The 18,486-nt window shown below is 38.0% G+C and overlaps 3 protein-coding genes across 4 annotated transcripts; 2 read left to right on the top strand and 1 right to left on the bottom strand.

Moving 5' to 3' along the window:
• The first annotated feature begins 2,775 nt into the window (after positions 1-2,775).
• Positions 2,776-3,875, top strand: LOC121760712 (putative glycine-rich cell wall structural protein 1). Its single transcript, XM_042156343.1, has 3 exons — positions 2,776-3,022; positions 3,116-3,391; positions 3,853-3,875. Exons 1-3 carry the CDS (start codon positions 2,776-2,778, stop codon positions 3,873-3,875), a joined length of 546 nt encoding a protein of 181 aa, XP_042012277.1.
• Positions 3,876-10,471: 6,596 nt separating this feature from the next.
• Positions 10,472-13,778, top strand: LOC121761013 (DNA replication licensing factor MCM4-like). Of its 2 annotated transcripts, XM_042156595.1 has the most exons (14): positions 10,472-10,618; positions 10,760-10,851; positions 10,949-11,074; positions 11,150-11,263; positions 11,339-11,551; positions 11,631-11,729; positions 11,974-12,134; positions 12,416-12,512; positions 12,596-12,757; positions 12,900-12,980; positions 13,062-13,140; positions 13,338-13,474; positions 13,560-13,616; positions 13,712-13,778. In XM_042156595.1, exons 1-14 carry the CDS (start codon positions 10,582-10,584, stop codon positions 13,769-13,771), a joined length of 1,515 nt encoding a protein of 504 aa, XP_042012529.1. In that variant the 5' UTR covers positions 10,472-10,581; the 3' UTR covers positions 13,772-13,778. The 2 variants fall into 2 exon arrangements, with proteins under 2 accessions (XP_042012529.1, XP_042012531.1); XM_042156597.1 differs by lacking the exon at positions 10,472-10,618 and having other exon boundaries at positions 10,841-10,851; positions 11,206-11,263.
• A 69-nt stretch (positions 13,779-13,847) lies between these two features.
• On the bottom strand, positions 13,848-16,118 carry LOC121761014 (E3 ubiquitin-protein ligase RNF144A-like). The gene is made up of 2 exons (XM_042156598.1): positions 15,304-16,118; positions 13,848-14,255 (listed from the first exon to the last, which is right to left on the bottom strand). The coding sequence occupies exons 1-2, from the start codon at positions 15,945-15,947 to the stop codon at positions 14,069-14,071; spliced, it is 831 nt and encodes a 276-aa protein (XP_042012532.1). The 5' UTR covers positions 15,948-16,118; the 3' UTR covers positions 13,848-14,068.
• Between the last annotated feature and the right edge of the window lie 2,368 nt (positions 16,119-18,486).

Below are 18,486 nucleotides of genomic sequence, written 5' to 3'. Positions count from 1 at the left end.
TTTTGGATGATTTCAAAAGCGCAATCCCAATTCAATCGACGGAAAATGTAATCGACAAGAGTGAAATCGTCGATAAACGGTTTAGGGATGAAATCGACGACGTGTAGAGAAGATTCAATAAAAAAAGCATAAAACGACGTCGTTTTGTGCCCAGTCAGAAATTTTGCCAAGTCACGCCTCCAGAATGCCACGTGGGATAAGTTTTTAACGGAAATATGTCGTCAGGTCGGGTAGTTTGGAAAATTTGCACGATCCGATAAAGTTCGTGACCTTAGGCGCAATTTTTATAGTTTGTGGGAAAAACCAAACTTTTCCCAAAGTTTGTGACTTTTTAGATAATTTGCCTTTATGTTTTTTTAATGCATTTTGTACTATTATTTTATTTTAAAAAAATAATTTACCTTTCTATATACCTTTTTTTCTTTGGAAAGTGTTACTTTTTAGAAGGGTATATTTCACTTTTTAAAAGGTAAATATATAATATACATTTTTTATTTATCTTCTCCCCTTGGAGATGCTCTTACCAATTTTGGCTTAATTAACATGTAATGTTATGTCATATACTTATATTTTTATGGGACTGGAGGGAAAATATTTATAATAATTGCAAATTCATATACTCCCTAAAAATAGTACTATAATCCATTTGTCCAAACAATCGTCTTCTATTCCATTGTAGGTCTATTAAATTTAGTCAATTTTCATATTTGGTAAGTTTTTCTTTGTTTAAGGTGTGTCTCATTTTCATTAACATTACTCCATTAGTTACTATTTCACTTTGTGTTTTACTAATTTTGTATTCTCTTCGTTCCAACTAAGTTGATGCATTTATATTGGATACGAAAGTTAAAAATTGTGTTAAATAACTTTAGAATGAAGATAAAATAAAATATAATATGAGATATAAAAGAGATTAAATCGAGAGAGAATAAAATAAGAGTGATTAGACGTTTTTATGCGAGGAAAAAAAATTAGTTGAACAATTTAAAACGGAATATTACACAATTTAAGTGGTACGATGGAGTATTAAAATTCATATGGTCCCTAAAGTCCCTATTTTTTACACTAAATGGATGTTAGATATTACTCCATCTGTCCCATTAGAAATGAAACGTTTTCCTTTTTGGGTTGTCCCATTAAAAATGAAACGTTTCGTAAAATGAAAATAACAATATCTCTACTTTTTATTCTTTCTTACTTTACTCTCTTTTCATTAACTAACAAAACAACATTGCATAAGATTCCATGCTAGAAACCAAATATTTCATATTTATTGTTACGGAGGGAGTATTTCTTAAGAATAATATAAATAAAAGAAATTATTAATATTGTTAGCAGAGATGAGGAGGAATTTCCAAATGCATATATGCTATTGCTACGCTACATCAATCAAGTCGGCTTTAATTTAATTTGTTTTGGTAGATAGAAATGTGTATGTTGATAGGTATAGATAGTACTTTGCGACTGACAGATGTAACCTCACCTTGACGGCAGCAACAGCACCTCAACCTCCCCCTAAAATTTAGCTGCACTGGTCCAAACCCTACTGCCCAAACATATTAATCACGACAAATAATTAATAATGCTTGTAAGGTTTTTTTATTACACAACGTGATCTTGCTCATTTTATAATTGAGTCGCCATCAAACTACATAAAATTAAGTATTGTCTCACGTCATATTGCATCTATTTAAATCCGAAATAAATATAGTGTTGAGAAAAGGGGAAGTATCAATAAGCATTAAAAGAATAATAGAGTTCCAAGAATGGAGTTCCAAGAAGCATTGAAGATGTGCATGTTCCAATAATAATATAGTTCCATGAATATACATTTATTGTAGGATCTCAAAGGTCACCAACATCCCTATAAATATATGGGTGTTGAGTACCATTTCATCATTCAATCAAATACAATTATCTTCTCTCATTGCTTTCTTCTCTAAATATGTTGTCTATACCATTTAACATGGTATCAGAGCGGGTTTGGACTCAGATAAGGTATCATCATCGTCCTTGATACCTTTCTCGGCCCCTTCTCGTTTTTTTTTGTTTTTCCTTTTTCCGTTGTACCTGTAACCATAAGCCAAAATGTCAAATGACAACTATATAGTAACCGAAACCTCAGATTCATCTATGGCAGATGAATTTGCCCGGCAGTTTGCCAATTTTATGCGCAATAGTTTTGCGATGAACCAACCAAATCCACCAGAAACAGCTGTCGTGCCATTCAGAATCGACACGCAGCCCCTCCACATTGGTGGGAACAAGTTAAATGGAGAAAATTACGCCCTTTAGTCCGTATTGATAAAGACGGCAATAAGTGGTCGGGGAATGGTCTCTCACGTCACCGGAGTGCCTCCTTCCCCACCTCGAACCGATCCAGCCTTCACATAGTGGCAACAAGCCGATCACTGTGTGATCACTTGGTTAATACAAAACATCGAGCCTCGACTGGTTAGTCGAGTTTCACAACATCCGACGGCGAAGCATATCTGGGATGCGTTGGTCGTCACATATGGGAGTGGAAGAGATAAAATCCAGGTGTATGACCTTCAGTTCAAAGCAACCACACTAAGACAAGGAATCAGTTCATTAGAAGAAATATGGAGCCGGTTGGGAGAGATCTGGATTTCAATTGATCAAAAACAGACGAACCCAATGAAATGTCCAGAGGATATGGAGATTCATAACAAATTCATACAAGATCAGAGAGTATGTCAGTTTCTATATGCAATTGATAGCAAATATGAAACAACCAAGAGGAAGATACTGAAAATGGACTCGCTTCCCTCCGTCGACTATGCGTACAACCTGATTCAGCAGGAGGAGACACGACTCCGAGTGTTACAACATGCAAACACCGGCAGAGCAGCTGCCACGGATGGAATCGGAACCGGCCTCGCCATCCGAGGGTGGCAGAACCCTACCGGCAGCTCTCGGGGTGGCGGTCGCGGCAGCAACGGTGGTGGTCGAGGCAGCCACGGTGGTGGTCGCGGCGGCGGCAATGGCAGAAATCGGCAAAGTGATGAAGAAGACAAGTCAAAATTGGTGTGTTCCTACTGCAAACGGAAAAGACACACAAAAGATTCATGCTTTGAACTAATTGGGTATCCAGATTGGTGGGAAGAGAAGCACGGCAAGCCGCCGCAACCGCAAACACCCTGGAACCGTGGCGGGCACGCCGCCGCAGCAGTTGGAGGCGACGGTGGCAACGCCGTGCAGGGGGTAGCGCAAACAGCCGGTGCTGTCCAGCCAGGAGGAAGGACCGGAAATGAAGCTACTCAGCCGGTGAACACAACCGGGGCAGCAAACTTCGTCACCGGCGGAAGTGGGAATGTTATTCGTGTTTGGAGTGAAGAATTGATGAGGGAAGAGGCGGCGCCCGATTCAGGTAGATTAGGGTTAGGGGGCTCTTTTATTGGAAGCCCCCAAATCTTTGGGAAATTGCAGGTTTTACCCCACCAAAATTCTCAGTCACAATTCGCCCCCAAATCTCCTGAAAATTCCATAATTTCCCAAACTACTTGCCAAAATCGATTTCAGCCTCTCGAGAAGCTTGGAGTTGTGTGTGCAGTATCTAATAGCCATGAGAAAAATGATAAATGGATTTTTGACTGTGGGGCAACCGATACCATAACATATGATGCCTCAGACCTTACCAACCTTCAGAAACCTCTAAAATCTCATATCCAAACTGCCAATGGGGAATTTACAGTGGTTGAGGGGGCTGGAACCGTTAACATTTCCCCAACTTTGCAGTTATCAAATTGTCTATATATTCCTTCGATGTCTCATAAGTTATTATCCATTAGTCATGTCACAAAGGAATTGAATTGTACGTTACTAATGCAGCCACAATTTTGTCTGTTGCATGATATCCGAACCGGGGAGATAATTGGGCGTGGCACTGAACGTGATGGGCTTTACTATGTGGATGAGATAGCTCAAAAAGGGACTGTCATGTTAACTCACGGATCAGCTGACCGGAAAGCTTGGCTTTGGCATCGGCGCTTGGGTCATCCTTCTATCGGTTACTTAAAATTGTTATTTCCTAGTATTATTCCTAAGCATGACATGTACTGTGAAACTTGTCTTTTATCCAAAAGTCATCGGAACTCTTACCCATTAAGTAATACTCGTGTTGAAACCCCGTTTGCCTTAGTACACTCTGATGTTTGGGGGCCCGCACCAGTTATTGGGGAGCAAGGTTTTCGATATTTCTTAGTTTTTGTGGATGATTGCACTCGCATGGCCTGGATATATTTCATGAAACAAAAATCTGAAGTTTTGTCACACTTTACCCATTTCTATAACATTATCCAAACTCAGTTTCACAAAACCATCCAGGTCATTCGGTCAGATAATGGGGGGAGTTCGTTAATTCTACCATGAAATAATTCTTCCAAAACAAAGGCCTTATACACCAAACCACATGTGCTCATACTCCCGAACAAAACGGTGTGGCAGAAAGGAAAAATCGATCTCTCCTCGAAATGACTCGTTCTATGCTTATAGAGACAAAAGCCCCGAAACACTTCTGGCCAGAAGCCATTGCCACCTCAGCCTATCTCTTAAACCGATTGCCCACAAGTATTCTCAAACACAAAACTCCTCTACAAGTCTTGTCCACCTTTACAAAAATTCCTCCGCCCTTGACTCTTGAACCTCGCGTCTTCGGATGCTCTGTTTTTGTCCACATTCCTAAACATGAAAGAACTAAACTATCCCCATGCGCTATCAAATGCGTTTTTGTAGGATATGTGGTAAATCAAAAGGGGTATAGGTGTTTCGATCCAAAGTCCAACCGGATGTTTGTTACAATGAACTGCAACTTTCTTGAAACTGAGTACTTCTTTACCCATCTTAGCGGTCAGAGGGAGAGTAATGTTAGGGATAACAATGATACGGACCCGCTAAGTTGGATCTCAATGCCACTGCCAACGCCAAGCAATCCTGATGCGGATCTATCAGAGAAAACAGTAAGCAATTCCGCTGAGCAAGTCTCTGATGTGGTAGAGTCCATCGTAGAAGGTGGCATCGCCTCTAATATTTCTCCGTTAAGGTTATCCAGTGTAAGTAATCCTGTGGATACAGATAATTGTTTGGCTAACACTGTAAGTGCAGAAGAAAATTCAATTGAGATCAAAGAAAGGGAAATTGAGGAAGTCGAGGTCGAAGGAGTTGACCCTGACACTGGGAGGTACATACTTCCACCAAGGTCAAACAGAGGAGTTCCACCCAAAAGGTATACACCAGAGAAGATTGACAGGAAAAAGCGGTACTCTGTTGTGAACCTAGCCAAAGGCCATTTATCAGAGATGGCTCGGGCTTTCGAGAATGCACTATATGAGGAAGAAGAAATACCACAGACATGGGAAGAAGCTATGAAATACAAGCATTGGAGGGAAGCAATGAAGAAAGAGATTGATGCACTGATTCGAAACCACACATGGGAGAAATGTGCTCTACCAGAAGGGAAGCGACCAGTGGGTTGTCGATGGGTCTTCACTATCAAAAGAAGACCTGATGGCTCGATAGAAAGGTACAAGGCACGACTTGTCGCAAAAGGCTATACTCAGATATATGGAGTTGACTATTCTGAGACCTTCTCTCTAGTAGCTAAGATGAACACTATTCGGGTGTTGTTATCCATTGCTGCTAATAGGGACTGGCCATTACACCAGTTTGATGTGACGAATGCCTTCCTACATGGAGAGTTGAAGAAGGAAGAAGAAATTTACATGGAGGCACCCCCAGGTTTTGCAACAGATTTTAAAGCAGGTGAAGGGTGCCGATTGAGGAAGACCTTGTATGGATTGAAGCAATCTCCAAGAGTATGGTTTGGGAAGTTTGCTGGGCAATGATTAGCTATGGATATACACAGAGCAATTCAGACCATACGCTATTTTTTTAAGAAGCGGGGTGATAAGATCACATGTTTAATCATATATGTTGATGACATGATTATTACAGGTGACGACCTAGAAGAGATTGAGGAATTAAAGAAAAATCTTTTTCAGGAATTTGAGATGAAGGACTTGGGGAATCTCAAGTACTTTCTTGGGATTGAAGTGCTAAGGTCAACCAAAGGAATTTTTCTGCGACAAAGGAAGTATATCTTGGACATCCTAGCAGAGACTGGCCTACTGGAATGTAAACCAGCAGACACTCCTCTGGCAGTTAATCACGGATTACAAATCAGAGAAGGAGCCAAGTTGGCTGACCGTAGTCGATATCAGCGACTGGTCGGAAAACTCATATATCTCTCGCACACTAGGCCAGATATTGCCTATGCAGTTGGGGTCGTAAGTCAGTTCATGCATAAGCCGCAGACAGATCACATGGAGGCAGCACTTAGGATTTGTCGGTATTTGAAGGGAACTCCAGGGCATGGAGTGTTGTTCGCCAAAAATGGGCATCTTGATATTCATGGTTATACAGATGCTGACTGGGCAGGGAACCCAAACGATAGGAAGTCTACAGCAGGCTACTTTACCTTTGTTGGAGGTAATTTGGTAACATGGAGAAGCAAGAAGCAGAAGGTGGTGGCTCTTTCGAGTGCTGAAGCAGAATTTCGTGGGATTAAAAGTGGGTTGACCGAGATTTTATGGTTAAGGAGATTGATGAAAGATATTAATCTCTCTCCAAGCAAGTGCCAGTTGTATTGTGATAACAAAGCCGCTATAAGCATCTCACAAAATCCAGTACAACATGATCGAACGAAGCATGTGGAGGTTGACAGACACTTCATCAAAGAAAACATTGAGAATGGGATTGTCGAACTCCCTTTTGTTCGCTCTGAGGATCAACTTGCCGACATCCTAACTAAAGCAGTCAACTCAAGGAGCTTTGAAGATGTGCTTTCCAAATTGAGTTTTGGAGATCCCACCACTCAATTTGAGGGGGAGTGTTGAGAAAAGGGGAAGTATCAATAAGCATTAAAAGAATAATAGAGTTCCAAGAATGGTGTTCCAAGAAGCATTGAAGATGTGCATGTTCCAATAATAGTGTAGTTCCATGAATATACATTTATTGTAGGATCTCAAAGGTCACCAACATCCCTATAAATATATGGGTGTTGAGTACCATTTCATCATTCAATCAAATACAATTATCTTCTCTCATTGCTTTCTTCTCTAAATATGTTGTCTATACCATTTAACATATAGTTGTACAGATATATCAATCAGCTAGAACCTAGAAATATGCAAACTAGCCCGAATAACTTGTTAATTTTAAAAGGTTAAGTTGAAACTTTATAATTCAATAAATTTCAACGCAACTAGCATTGAGTACCAATTAACATGCCTCCACAAAAATCGAATTTGTTCAATTGACATTTCTATCTCATGAAGCTCATATTGATAGCCCCATGGCAGTCAATATTTGTTAAATAAACACTCGTAAAATAATCTTCAATTTTACTAGTACATTTTTTTCTGACAAATTTGGTCTAATAGCCCGATGGGCCAGATGCGATTAAGTTGGACATGTAAAATACATTCATACCATGAAAATAGACTTTCTAATTAAGTTTGTATCATAAAAATAGTCCATTTATTAATTGCTTTCTTTCTAATAAATTATCTCATTTTTCACTAACAACACTCGAATTATTTTTTCTTTCTATCTTCCTATTACTTTATTGTGCAATAAAACATGTATATCGTCCCAAAAGTTTCTATTTTTATGGGACCAAGGGTGTATATAACCTCATTTGGATGGCCGGTGTAGACTGGTAAAATTTTAAAAGCCCAATAGTCTTGGTAGACCAATACGACCCGCATATAGGCAACTCTACGGTCGTCATCAAATCAACTGATACATTTTTCATTCTGAAAAACGTCATTAACTATAGTCTAAGCCTCAAAGTTAAAAAAATACCAATAACTAAATTTTATAGATTCATACTTCATCCGTCCCATAAATGTATGTGCAATTTTCATTTTCATCCGTCACATAAAATATAAGCATTTCCATTTATGGAAAGTTGTCTCCAATTCATCATTGCCCATATATATAATTTAATTTATAACTTATATCACTATGACTCACAATTACAACTTATTAAACACTAATAATAATGCGGGGTTTCACTATCAATTAACACTACTTTAACTATCATCTTCATTCTCTTTTTTACTTATCAATTGTGCATTATGCATCAACTCCTGTGTCATTCTAAATGTACATATTTTTATGAATGAAAGGAGTATGATATATGAAATATTTTCTTCATCTGAGTACTACTCTCTCCGTCCCAGAAAGATTGTACCATTTCCTTTTTCACACTCGTTTTGCAAAAATAATAATATATAGTTAAAGGAGAGAGAGTAAAGTAAAAGAGTGAATAAATCTGATATTTGGACAATTTGGTCTTTTTACACTTTTAACATTTTAAATCTGATATTATTTCAGTGATGTACTAAATCTGATATTATATCAAAATTATTATTCTTCTTCCCTTTTGCCATCATTCACTTTGTTTCTTTATTTCAATATTAGATTTAATTTTATCAAATTAAATTTTAAATTTCAATTTCCAAATCAATAAATTATTTTAATTAAAACTATTAATTCATGGACACTATAAATATTGATTAAAACTATTAATTTTTATTATTTAATATAATATTCAGCTAAATTGAAGAAGTGTAGATTAATCATGATGGAAAAATAAGAGTAATTCTATTTAGCCTTCGTTCGGTTGTTATAATTGCTTGTGATTAAATATTATGAAGTTGACTAAAAATTTGATACTACTAAAAATTTGATATAGGAGAATTTTTGTTGAAATTTTCTAGTTAATTTTGATTGTTTTCAAATTAATAAACGAAAATTATATTATTCTTACATTAGATGCATATTTATTTCAGAATAAATCGTGTTATATGATCTATTTATGATTAAAACTATTAAATATTGATTAACACTAAGGCGTCGTCGTACGTTATTGATTAAATATTAGACACTATCAAATATTGATTAAAACTATTAATTTGTTATTTAACAATAATTTTAATAATTAATAAAGATTTATTGATATTTACAAATTGAAATTTAAAATTTAATTTGATAAAATTAAATCTAATATTGAAATAAAGAAACAAAGTGAAGGATAGTAAAAGGGAAGAAGAATGATAATTTAGAAATAATATCAGATTTAGTACATCATTGAAATAATATCAGATTTAAAATGTTAAAAGTGTAAAAAGATCAAATTGCCCAAACCCCCAAACCACCCCAAAAGGGTATTTTCGTCCTGAAACAGTGAAAAAAGACCATTTTCAAGATAAATGCTTAGTCCAGGGTTGTATGGGGATATTTTAAAAGTCCAGGGACTAATGGCGAGATAAACGCATAGTCCATAGACTATTTTTGTAGTTCACCCTATTTTATTTTGTACGCGATTTCATACAACATTGTTATTTTATTTGGTAAATGAGATAATAATAAATTAGATAGAATGATATTTTCATTTTTAGAAACACGTGACTTTTAAGTGTGACAGTTAAAAAGAAAATATATAAGTGTGAAAATTGTATGGGGGATGATCTGAACTTGTAAAATTCCTAGTTGGATCGCAGACTATGGTAGCTTATGATTGTATGATTACTAGTAATTCTTTTATTGCTAGACGCTAGTGGTAATGGCGTTTCACTTGTTTATGTTACACAACGAGAAATTAGGTGGCCACAACGCCTTTAATCTCCATTAATGGGGAAATTAGGTGGTAATGAATTGAGTGGCTCATTGTCAGTTTTGCTAGGAGTGTCTCAATCATCGGTATGCAAAACTTTGGACAATGTCGATCTAGTTTAAAGATTATCCAACCTAACTAAATTGACCTGAAATTCAATGAAATAACTCGAATAACATGTCTAATTGTATAGTACTATATGATTCATTGATCATGATTTTGCTAATGATTACAGTAGGCAAATTTCGTTTAGTCCAATGAGATGTTAAGTCAACTGGCCAGCCTAATCTTGTGGTGGGGCCCAATCAAAATTATTGATAGGCCCAAAATATGCTATCGGAATATTTCAATATATGCATCCCAATCCCACACTATACTCTTAAATATTAACATCTCCGTCGTTCATGGTCACTTTTTGAATGATACAAGATTTTAAGTAAAATTATTGATAAAAATAAAATGATAAAAAAAATATAATTAAATATTTTAATAAGAAGAACAAAGAAAAGAATTAATTCTAAAGTGTGTATTTCAGTTGAGACAAAACAAAAACGGAATGTGACCCTCTTAAATTAGATGAAGTGAGCATTACGCATAATAATGATTTTATTATACAAAATTTCCTAAGACTCTCCTTGTACAAATTTTGATTTCTAAAAAGAAAATAAGAGTGATACAAATATAGTTCTGGCCCAAATAAAAAAATAGCCCAATATGGAGTATAAAGCCCAAACGTCTCACTACATACCATTAACCATTTTCCCGCCAATTTTCTGCAAACAACTATGCCATTTCCCTCGCCCTAACCGCTCTCTCTCATCTCTTTCTCTCACTATAATTTCAGATCACCGTAGCATACTTTCGTTCGCACGCCCTAGATCATGGCCTCCGATTCTTCTCCTGTCAACACGCCTGACGGTATGGTTTCAATTGCTATTGTATAACTTTTCCATATTCTATCTGCAATTTTTTGAAATCCGAGGTCATAAATCTCTTTCAGATGTTTGTTTTACTTGAATCACGAATTATTAAGCTTGATTTCACTAATGACGGAGTTAGGGTTCTCCCTTGCATTCGTGACGTTATGTCTACTGGAATACTTATTTCTTGAATTTGGTCAGACACAGAGGACAGTGAAGTCAATTTTCAAGGTATGCACTTTTATTTCTGTCATGTAAGCCATTGTTTTGAATGTCATCACTTTTGTGCATACAGTATTTATGTGAATAATGAGTTCTTTTGTTTCAGACTTACATTGATTGTCTTCATCTAAAGACGACGGATAAGTCAAGAATGGATGTACAGGATCCAATGGAAACTGAAAATGAAGCAAGCACTGGGGACGATGATTCAACTCAGAAATCTGAAATCAATGTACTTTATATTCCTTACTTGCAATGAAGAGTTAATATTGTTCTCTTGAGGATAATATTTTCTGGAATATTGGAGGTGGAGCAATTAAAAGAACTATTGAAACAGCCTGATATATATGAAAAATTGACTAGGTCTTTGGCGCCAAACATATGGGAGTTGGATGACGTAAAGAGAAGCCATCTTTGCCAGGTTCCTTATTACAACATAAGTTTGGTGATAAATTTGTTTATCAGTATATTATTTCTCATTATGTTTGGTCCTCAGCTTTTTGGAGGGAATGCATTGAAGTTGCCATCTGGTGCTAGCTTCAGAGGTGATATAAATATTCTCCTTGTTGGAGATCCTGGAACCAGTAAATCGCAGCTTCTCCAGTACATTTATAAGCTCTCTCCTCGTGGTATATACACTAGTGGGAGAGGAAGCTCTGCTGTGGGGCTAACTGCTTATGTGGCGAAGGATCCTGAGACTGGTGAAACCGTGAGTAAATTTCATGAACGATTATCCCATATTCATTAACTCTGGAAGATTTGAACTTCACCCAAATATGATTGTGTAGGTCCTAGAGAGTGGAGCCTTGGTTTTGAGTGATAGAGGCATATGTTGCATCGATGAATTTGACAAAATGTCTGACAATGCAAGGAGCATGTTACACGAGGTCTGAATCAAGTACATTTTCTTTTGTTGTGTTCATGCTCATAAACTTATATCCTACAGCAAAAATAATCTGTATAAACCAAAAATCGGATTTCACCCGGGTATTCTCGTACAATGCTGTTTTCCAATGTAAACAAAATTTGCATGACCTTCCTCCTAATATTTTAGCAAAAATCATTTAGACCACGTTCCCCAACTACTGATGCAATAATGAGAAAGGGGTAACATGAATTTTTTACCATCAGGTGATGGAGCAGCAAACTGTTTCAATTGCGAAGGCTGGAATAATTGCTTCCCTAAATGCAAGAACTTCAGTGCTGGCTTGTGCCAACCCAATTGGTTCACGCTATAACCCTCGCTTGTCAGTGATTGAAAATATCAACCTTCCTCCTACTTTATTGTCTAGGTAAGGGCTTTCTACATGTTATTCGCAGTTACTATTTCAAGATTATTATTTATGAACTCCTGGAAACGAATCCTAACAATTTCAGTAGCACAGTTGATTGTTTATGACTCATTTATACAAGACAAGATATTGTCCTCTCTTTTCAGTGGTTACTTTCATTTTCAGAATTCATAGGATTTATGGGGATATGTGGAAGGATCTTAGCTTTCCATAGAATTAATTTAATAACTTGCTATATTGATATAAAAACTATGTACATTTGACTTGCATTTATTTTCCAGGTTTGATCTGATCTATTTGATTCTTGACAAGGCTGATGAGGAGACAGATAGGCGTCTGGCGAAGCACATTGTGGCATTACACTTCGAAAATCCTAATGTTTGAACCTTTTCTCTTTCATATTTTTCTGAATATTTTTTTGGAGACTTGTATTTATTCGTCCTAGTTTTGCTTTCAATCAGAGTTCCCAGCATGATGTCATTGACTTGCCAACCTTGACTGCTTATGTAAACTATGCACGAAAACATATACACGCACAGTTATCAGATGAAGCTGCAGAGGAGTTGACAAGAGGGTATGTCGAGATGAGAAAAAAAGGAAATTTCCCAGGAAGCAGCAAAAAGGTCATATACTGTATAAACATTTTTTAAGACTCTAGCTGATTTGGATATTTAGTCTGTTTCCTGGTGTTAGGAGATAATGAGAATGTAGTTCAGGGTTTAAGGAATCAATGATTTTATGTTTTTAATTGTTTTATGAATACAGGTCATAACTGCAACCCCAAGGCAAATTGAAAGTTTGATACACCTCAGTGAGGGCTTGGCCCGCATTCGTTTCTCGGAATTGGTTGGCAAGCTCTCTTTAGTAATCTTGGTTCGAACTTCAAGTGCTTGATGATTTACCAAGATTATGCACTTGAACATGCAGGTTGAGAAGTCGGGTGTAATAGAAGCTTTTAGGCTTCTCGAGGTGGCAATGCAACAGTCTGCAACAGACCATTCGACCGGTAATATTTGTATTCCCATTTCTGAATCTTCATTTCGGTTTTTTTTGCCTTATTCCCCATCACATAAGGTTATTCAATCAAAGGCCGTCTTATCTTAATTTCAAGAAAGTAACACCACAGCAATTGGATGTTAAAAATCAGATTCACTATCTTGGCTATTTTCACCAGTATTGAAGCATTGATTATCATGTGAACAGGAACCATTGATATGGACCTGATCACGACTGGAGTATCCGCAAGTGAAAGAATGAGGCGGGAGAATCTGGTGTTGGCCACATGCAGCCTCGTTCTGGACAAGTTGACAATCGGAGGGTCGTCTGCTCGCTTGATGGAGGTTTGGGAAATTTCAGATTCATATTAAATACTTCAAGTTAAGGCTAGATGGTGTTGGCTGATTTAGTGAGAATTGTAATGCGCAGTTATTGGAAGAGTTGAAGAAGCAGAATCTGGGTGGTGCTGAGGTGCACCTTAGTGATGTGAGTCCCGTTCCCTCATCCCTCCTCTATATATTATGTATTCATTCATGGCCTGTATGAAAGCAAAGCAATTAACATTTTGTGTGTTTTGGCAGCTTCGAACTGCATTGTCGACTCTTTCAGCTGAAGGCTTGCTCGTTGTGAAGAGAATTTAGAATGTTGGTATGCAAGTACAGATTTTGAGGTGTTCTGTTTACTCTTGTTTCTAAATGTTAGTATCAAAAAATATCCTTAGTAGGCAATCAAAAGTAGGGGCCGCCTCCAAAACGGTTTAACATTATCGTATCATCAACTAAATCGATGAACTCAACAAAGGACAAATAATCAATACCCGTTGTTGAATGTTACTACTATACTAAAGTAGCAAGCTCTATTCAACATTCAGTAACTATGAACTCATGTTCATACATAGCTAGCAATATAGCGTCAGCTCCATCTCTATATTTGAAGATTTATTTGTTGATCCGTTTGTGTTTCTTGATTCCCCACAAGCAGAAAAGAAGTGCAACATTGAGGAAGAGGATGAGTATACAGATTCTGTAGCACCAAACACGGCAATGCCGCAGAGAAGTGGTCATGCAACGGCACCATGGCTTGTCAACCAGCACTTCACACCGGTAGCAAAAATAGCTCCCACATCTGTATTCAAAACCATCCAATCCAAACTCTCAGGAGCTTCGCTTCTTGGTATGATGGAATAGAATGAGGAGAGAATGGAATGGAATGGAGGTGGGAATGGAATGATTCCATTCTTGTGCTTGGTAAGCACAAGGAATGCAAAAGGAATGAAATTGTTATTCCTTGATAGATTTCATTCCTATGCTTGATAACTAAAAATTAATATAGAAATGGAATGGTATGAAATATGAATACTTAATATGTTGATTCTACCAAAAAAGCACTACACACACTACACACACTTCACACACTACACGCACTACACACATTTCACACACTACACGCACTGCACACATTTCACACATTACACGCACTATACATATTTCACACACTACACACACTACAAACACTTCACACACTTTACACACTACACGCAATTCACACACTACAAACACTATTCACATTTCAAGCATCCTATTTTTGAATTTGTGTAGTGTGTGAACTGTGTGAAGTGCGTGTAGTGTGTGAAATGATGAAGTGGGTAGTATATGTAGGGTGTAAAATGGGTGAAGTGTGTGGATTTTTCAATTATTAAAAAATTTTAAATTTAAATTTTATTATGGATTTTTCAATTATTAAAAAATTTTAAATTTAAATTTTATTATAAAATTGAAATGATATTAAATTTAAATATAATATAAAATAATGTTTATGTAATTTTGTTAAAATTTAAAATAAGAAGAAAGGAAAATGGAATAGCTAAATGGATGAAATGGATATTCCGATGTGGAATGGAATGGTGATTCCTAACAAAAATATTTAATAAGCAAAGAAATGGAATAAATGGAATGGAGGTAGGAATGTCCTCCATAGCAAGAAGGGCATCAGTGAATTCAATATTAGTTTGCCTATGTTTGTGTGTTTATGAATTATTTACTAAGCAAAGAAATGGAATAAATTGAATGGAGGTAGGAATGTCCTCCATAGCAAGAAGGGCATCAGTGAATTCAATATTAGTTTGCCTATGTTTGTGTGTTTATGAATTGAAAGAGAGTAAGAGAGAACTAACCTGCATCTAATGATAGGGCAGCCCTCCATGAGTTCAACGAAATGCCTGCAGCGCGGGCACCTCCTCCATTTATTCTGCTCCACCAGCCTCCCAAACGCCACGTCACCCCCATCCCTGTCATCCACGCTCTCCTCGCACGTGAATCCCGCGTGCCAACTCCCCTTGCACTCGAAGCAGAACATCTCCCTGCAGTTAGGGCACTTCGATTTTCCCGCCACCTCGCCGCACTCGTTCACGATCAGCTCGTTGCACCTCACATTAGGGCAATAGCACCTCTCCACCCCCGCGATCGCTGACTCGCACAGCACGTCGCACCACCGCACGAGCAGCGCCGCCCCGACCACCTCCGCGCACTCCAGCGGCAACAGCTCGTGGCGGCAGCCGACGGCGGGGCATCTCACGCGCCCGGAGTTGTGGTCCTCCACCTCCACGCGGATGTATTTGGCCACGCAGTCGGTGCAGAATGGGTGGTGGCACTTGTCGCCGTTGCGGAACTTTTTCTCCGATTTCGGCGCCGGCTCCACGCAGATTTCGCAGGTGAATTCGCCGCTCTCGTCTTCTGATTCTTCTCCTCCTAGCTCTTGCTGTTGATGCTGATTTTGAGGTGGTTCGATTTGGGGGGATTTTGGCAACGAGTTTCCCATTTGTTGTTGTTGTTGTTGTTAGGTTAGGTTAGGTAATTGTTGAACTGAATTGAGTATAGATGATTTAGTGATCGAAGATTTGGTAACAAATAAGGCGAGGAATCAGTAAAACTGAAAAAGTGGGCAATGACTCTACACTAACTGTGAAACGGTCTAAAATACGAGTAATGTCGTTTTAATTTCATTTTTCACTTTTGCATGCGTTACTATTTTATTTGTATTAGAGCACCCGCGACGCGGGCGCGTTTCGTGCCGGCGGAATGGAACCGGCACGCGACGCATTGCGGAGGTGCGTTCCGTCTCCGTGTCGTGCCCATGCCGTCGCGGGTGCCGTCGCCGCGAGACGCGGCACGGCTTGTGTCGCCACGCGCTTCGGCGACGTGGCTCGCCCTGCGTCGTGCGTGACGCCCACTCGCCGACCCGCGAGTGGGCGTCGTCACGCTACGCAATAAATTCATTTTTTTTAAAATGAATTTTTAAAAAATTGTTTTTTATATTTAAATATAATTTTTACAAATAATTGAATACTAGAAATTCGTATTAGCCCCTATATATTTGATGGGCTTGCGAATTTATGAAACTCATTCTTGGTTGTCTCTCTTTTATAGAGATATCCTTGAATGTTTCATGTTCCACTTTCGATGTGGGACAAACTCATTCTTGATTATCTCTATTTTATAGAGACATCATTGAATGTTTTATATTCCACTTTCGATGTGAGACAAACTCATTCTTGGTTATCTCTATTTTATAGAGACATCATTGAATGTTTTATGTTCCACTTTCGATGTGGGACAAACTCATTCTTGGTTGTCTCTATTTTATAGAGACATCCTTGAATGTTTTATGTTCCACTTTCGATGTGGGACAAACTTATTCTTGGTTGTCTCTATAAAATTGTATTTTAAATTATGTCATTTTTTATTTTTTTAGGATTTTAATTATGTCTTTTTCTATTTTTTTGAATTTTAAGTTGTAATGTTATTTTAATTTTAATGAAGTGTGTTTATTTTAATTGAATTGGGTTGGAAATAAAAATAAAAAATGAAATTGAAAGAATAGTAATTTAAGGAACGGTTAAGGAACGGATAAGAAACGGAGGGTTGCAGGTTTCGTTCCTTAATTAAGGAATGGAGTAAAAAAAGTATAGTAGGGCCCGCAAATAGTAGTTTAAGGAACGGTTTAGAAATGGTGGGGGGAGCTGCGTTGTGATGGCCTTATAGCATAATTCATATGCAATTTTTCAAAGGTGATTGAGACATATTCATACGTGTCATCCCAAGATATTTCGAAGCAGGGATAAGATACTAGCTAGGTATGGGAAATATGACATCGTTGATTGATTGAGATCATATATATATATATATATATACTATGGTGCTTTAATTCAACTTTACTAAAGCGACATTTTTTTGGATTTAAAGAGATATTATGAATTTCATGATACACGCCACACGGGCATTGGTCTAGCCACGAAGTTGGGCATGGACCCACAATTATTTTTAAAAATTTAAGAATACTTCTTATAAATTTATATGTTTGCCTTGCCTTGTGTAATAAAAATAGGTTAAGTTACTTGTAAATATATAAACTATTTCTGTTGGTTTTTAATTAATTTTATTATTTTTGTCCAAAGTCCAAGATTTTTTTTATTTATGAAATTTGATAGTCTAAAATCTAAATGTCGTAAGCCAACAATACAGTTCTTTGGAGTCTGGTTTACATTCCAAATGTATCATTCCAAAGTATTTGTTTAAGTTTTCTCATGTATGGCCATCCATCCACAATGGCGCCACGTCATCAGTTTTATCCTCCTACCCCACACCTGCAATGGGGCGCTCTAAGGCGCGCCCTATATGTTTTACTATTATTTTGTTAATTAATTTAAATGTTTTCAAATATATAATGCAAACTAATTAAAAAACATAACGAGTAACTAAAAACCGGCGAAGATTGCATTAATTACACAAAAGTTGCACGATTCAAGTTGGCTAATCTACGCAATTCCCAACTTCCGGCGCAGCTCATCGATCAACCCCCCAGAGATATTCGACTTCGGCGGGGTCCGTACACTTCTTGAGGGCCTTGTGCGTCTGCAACAACGTCTTCGCCATCGAGGCTGTTGTCAATGACTCATACACGGCGGCCGTCCGGCTTGGGGTCGGGATCGGGACCGGGATCAGCGATGGGGCGGCGGCGGTCGAGGATGATGTCGCCGCCGCCATCCCCTTGGCCTTCGCAGCCTTGACGCCTATGGGAAGCTGGGAGGACATCGGTGTGCCGGAACTCTCAATGTCCTCGTACGTCCGGTTGAGGTCCACCGGACGAGTTCCGCTTTCGCTACTCGTGTAACCACTAGCTTCGGTGGTCTTCGTCCTCTTTGTCGCACCAGTGTGCAGAATCCCGCCTGGGAACTTCTGTTTGTCCCTCAAGAGCGCCCAGATGGCCTCATGCTTGAAGTCGTCGTACAGGGACTGATACGACAACAGCGCTTTATCGCGCACGTCGCTCAAGCTCTCGCCGCTCCCCTGCTCCCTCG

This window comes from Salvia splendens, chromosome 13, assembly GCF_004379255.2.
Source record: "Salvia splendens isolate huo1 chromosome 13, SspV2, whole genome shotgun sequence".
In the NCBI taxonomy this organism is placed as follows: Eukaryota; Viridiplantae; Streptophyta; class Magnoliopsida; order Lamiales; family Lamiaceae; genus Salvia; species Salvia splendens.
Note: the sequence above shows the minus strand (reverse complement) of the source record. Positions and strands in the feature narration are given on the sequence as shown.

Excerpts from the sequence above, each read along its gene's own strand:
- LOC121761013 (XM_042156595.1), top strand. The coding sequence starts at position 10,582 with ATGGCCTCCGATTCTTCTCCTGTCAACACGCCTGACG. Across the intron at positions 11,264-11,338 it reads AGAGAAGCCATCTTTGCCAG|CTTTTTGGAGGGAATGCATT; the intron begins GTTCCTTATTAC and ends TTTGGTCCTCAG. Across the intron at positions 12,135-12,415 it reads CCTCCTACTTTATTGTCTAG|GTTTGATCTGATCTATTTGA; the intron begins GTAAGGGCTTTC and ends TTTATTTTCCAG.
- LOC121761014 (XM_042156598.1), bottom strand. The coding sequence starts at position 15,947 with ATGGGAAACTCGTTGCCAAAATCCCCCCAAATCGAACCACCTCAAAAT. Across the intron at positions 14,256-15,303 it reads TGCCCTATCATTAGATGCAG|ATGTGGGAGCTATTTTTGCT; the intron begins GTTAGTTCTCTC and ends TTTTGAATACAG.
- LOC121760712 (XM_042156343.1), top strand. The coding sequence starts at position 2,776 with ATGGACTCGCTTCCCTCCGTCGACTATGCGTACAACCTGATTCAGCAG. Across the intron at positions 3,023-3,115 it reads CAATGGCAGAAATCGGCAAA|ATTGGTGGGAAGAGAAGCAC; the intron begins GTGATGAAGAAG and ends TTGGGTATCCAG. Across the intron at positions 3,392-3,852 it reads AGAGGCGGCGCCCGATTCAG|CCACAATTTTGTCTGTTGCA; the intron begins GTAGATTAGGGT and ends TTACTAATGCAG.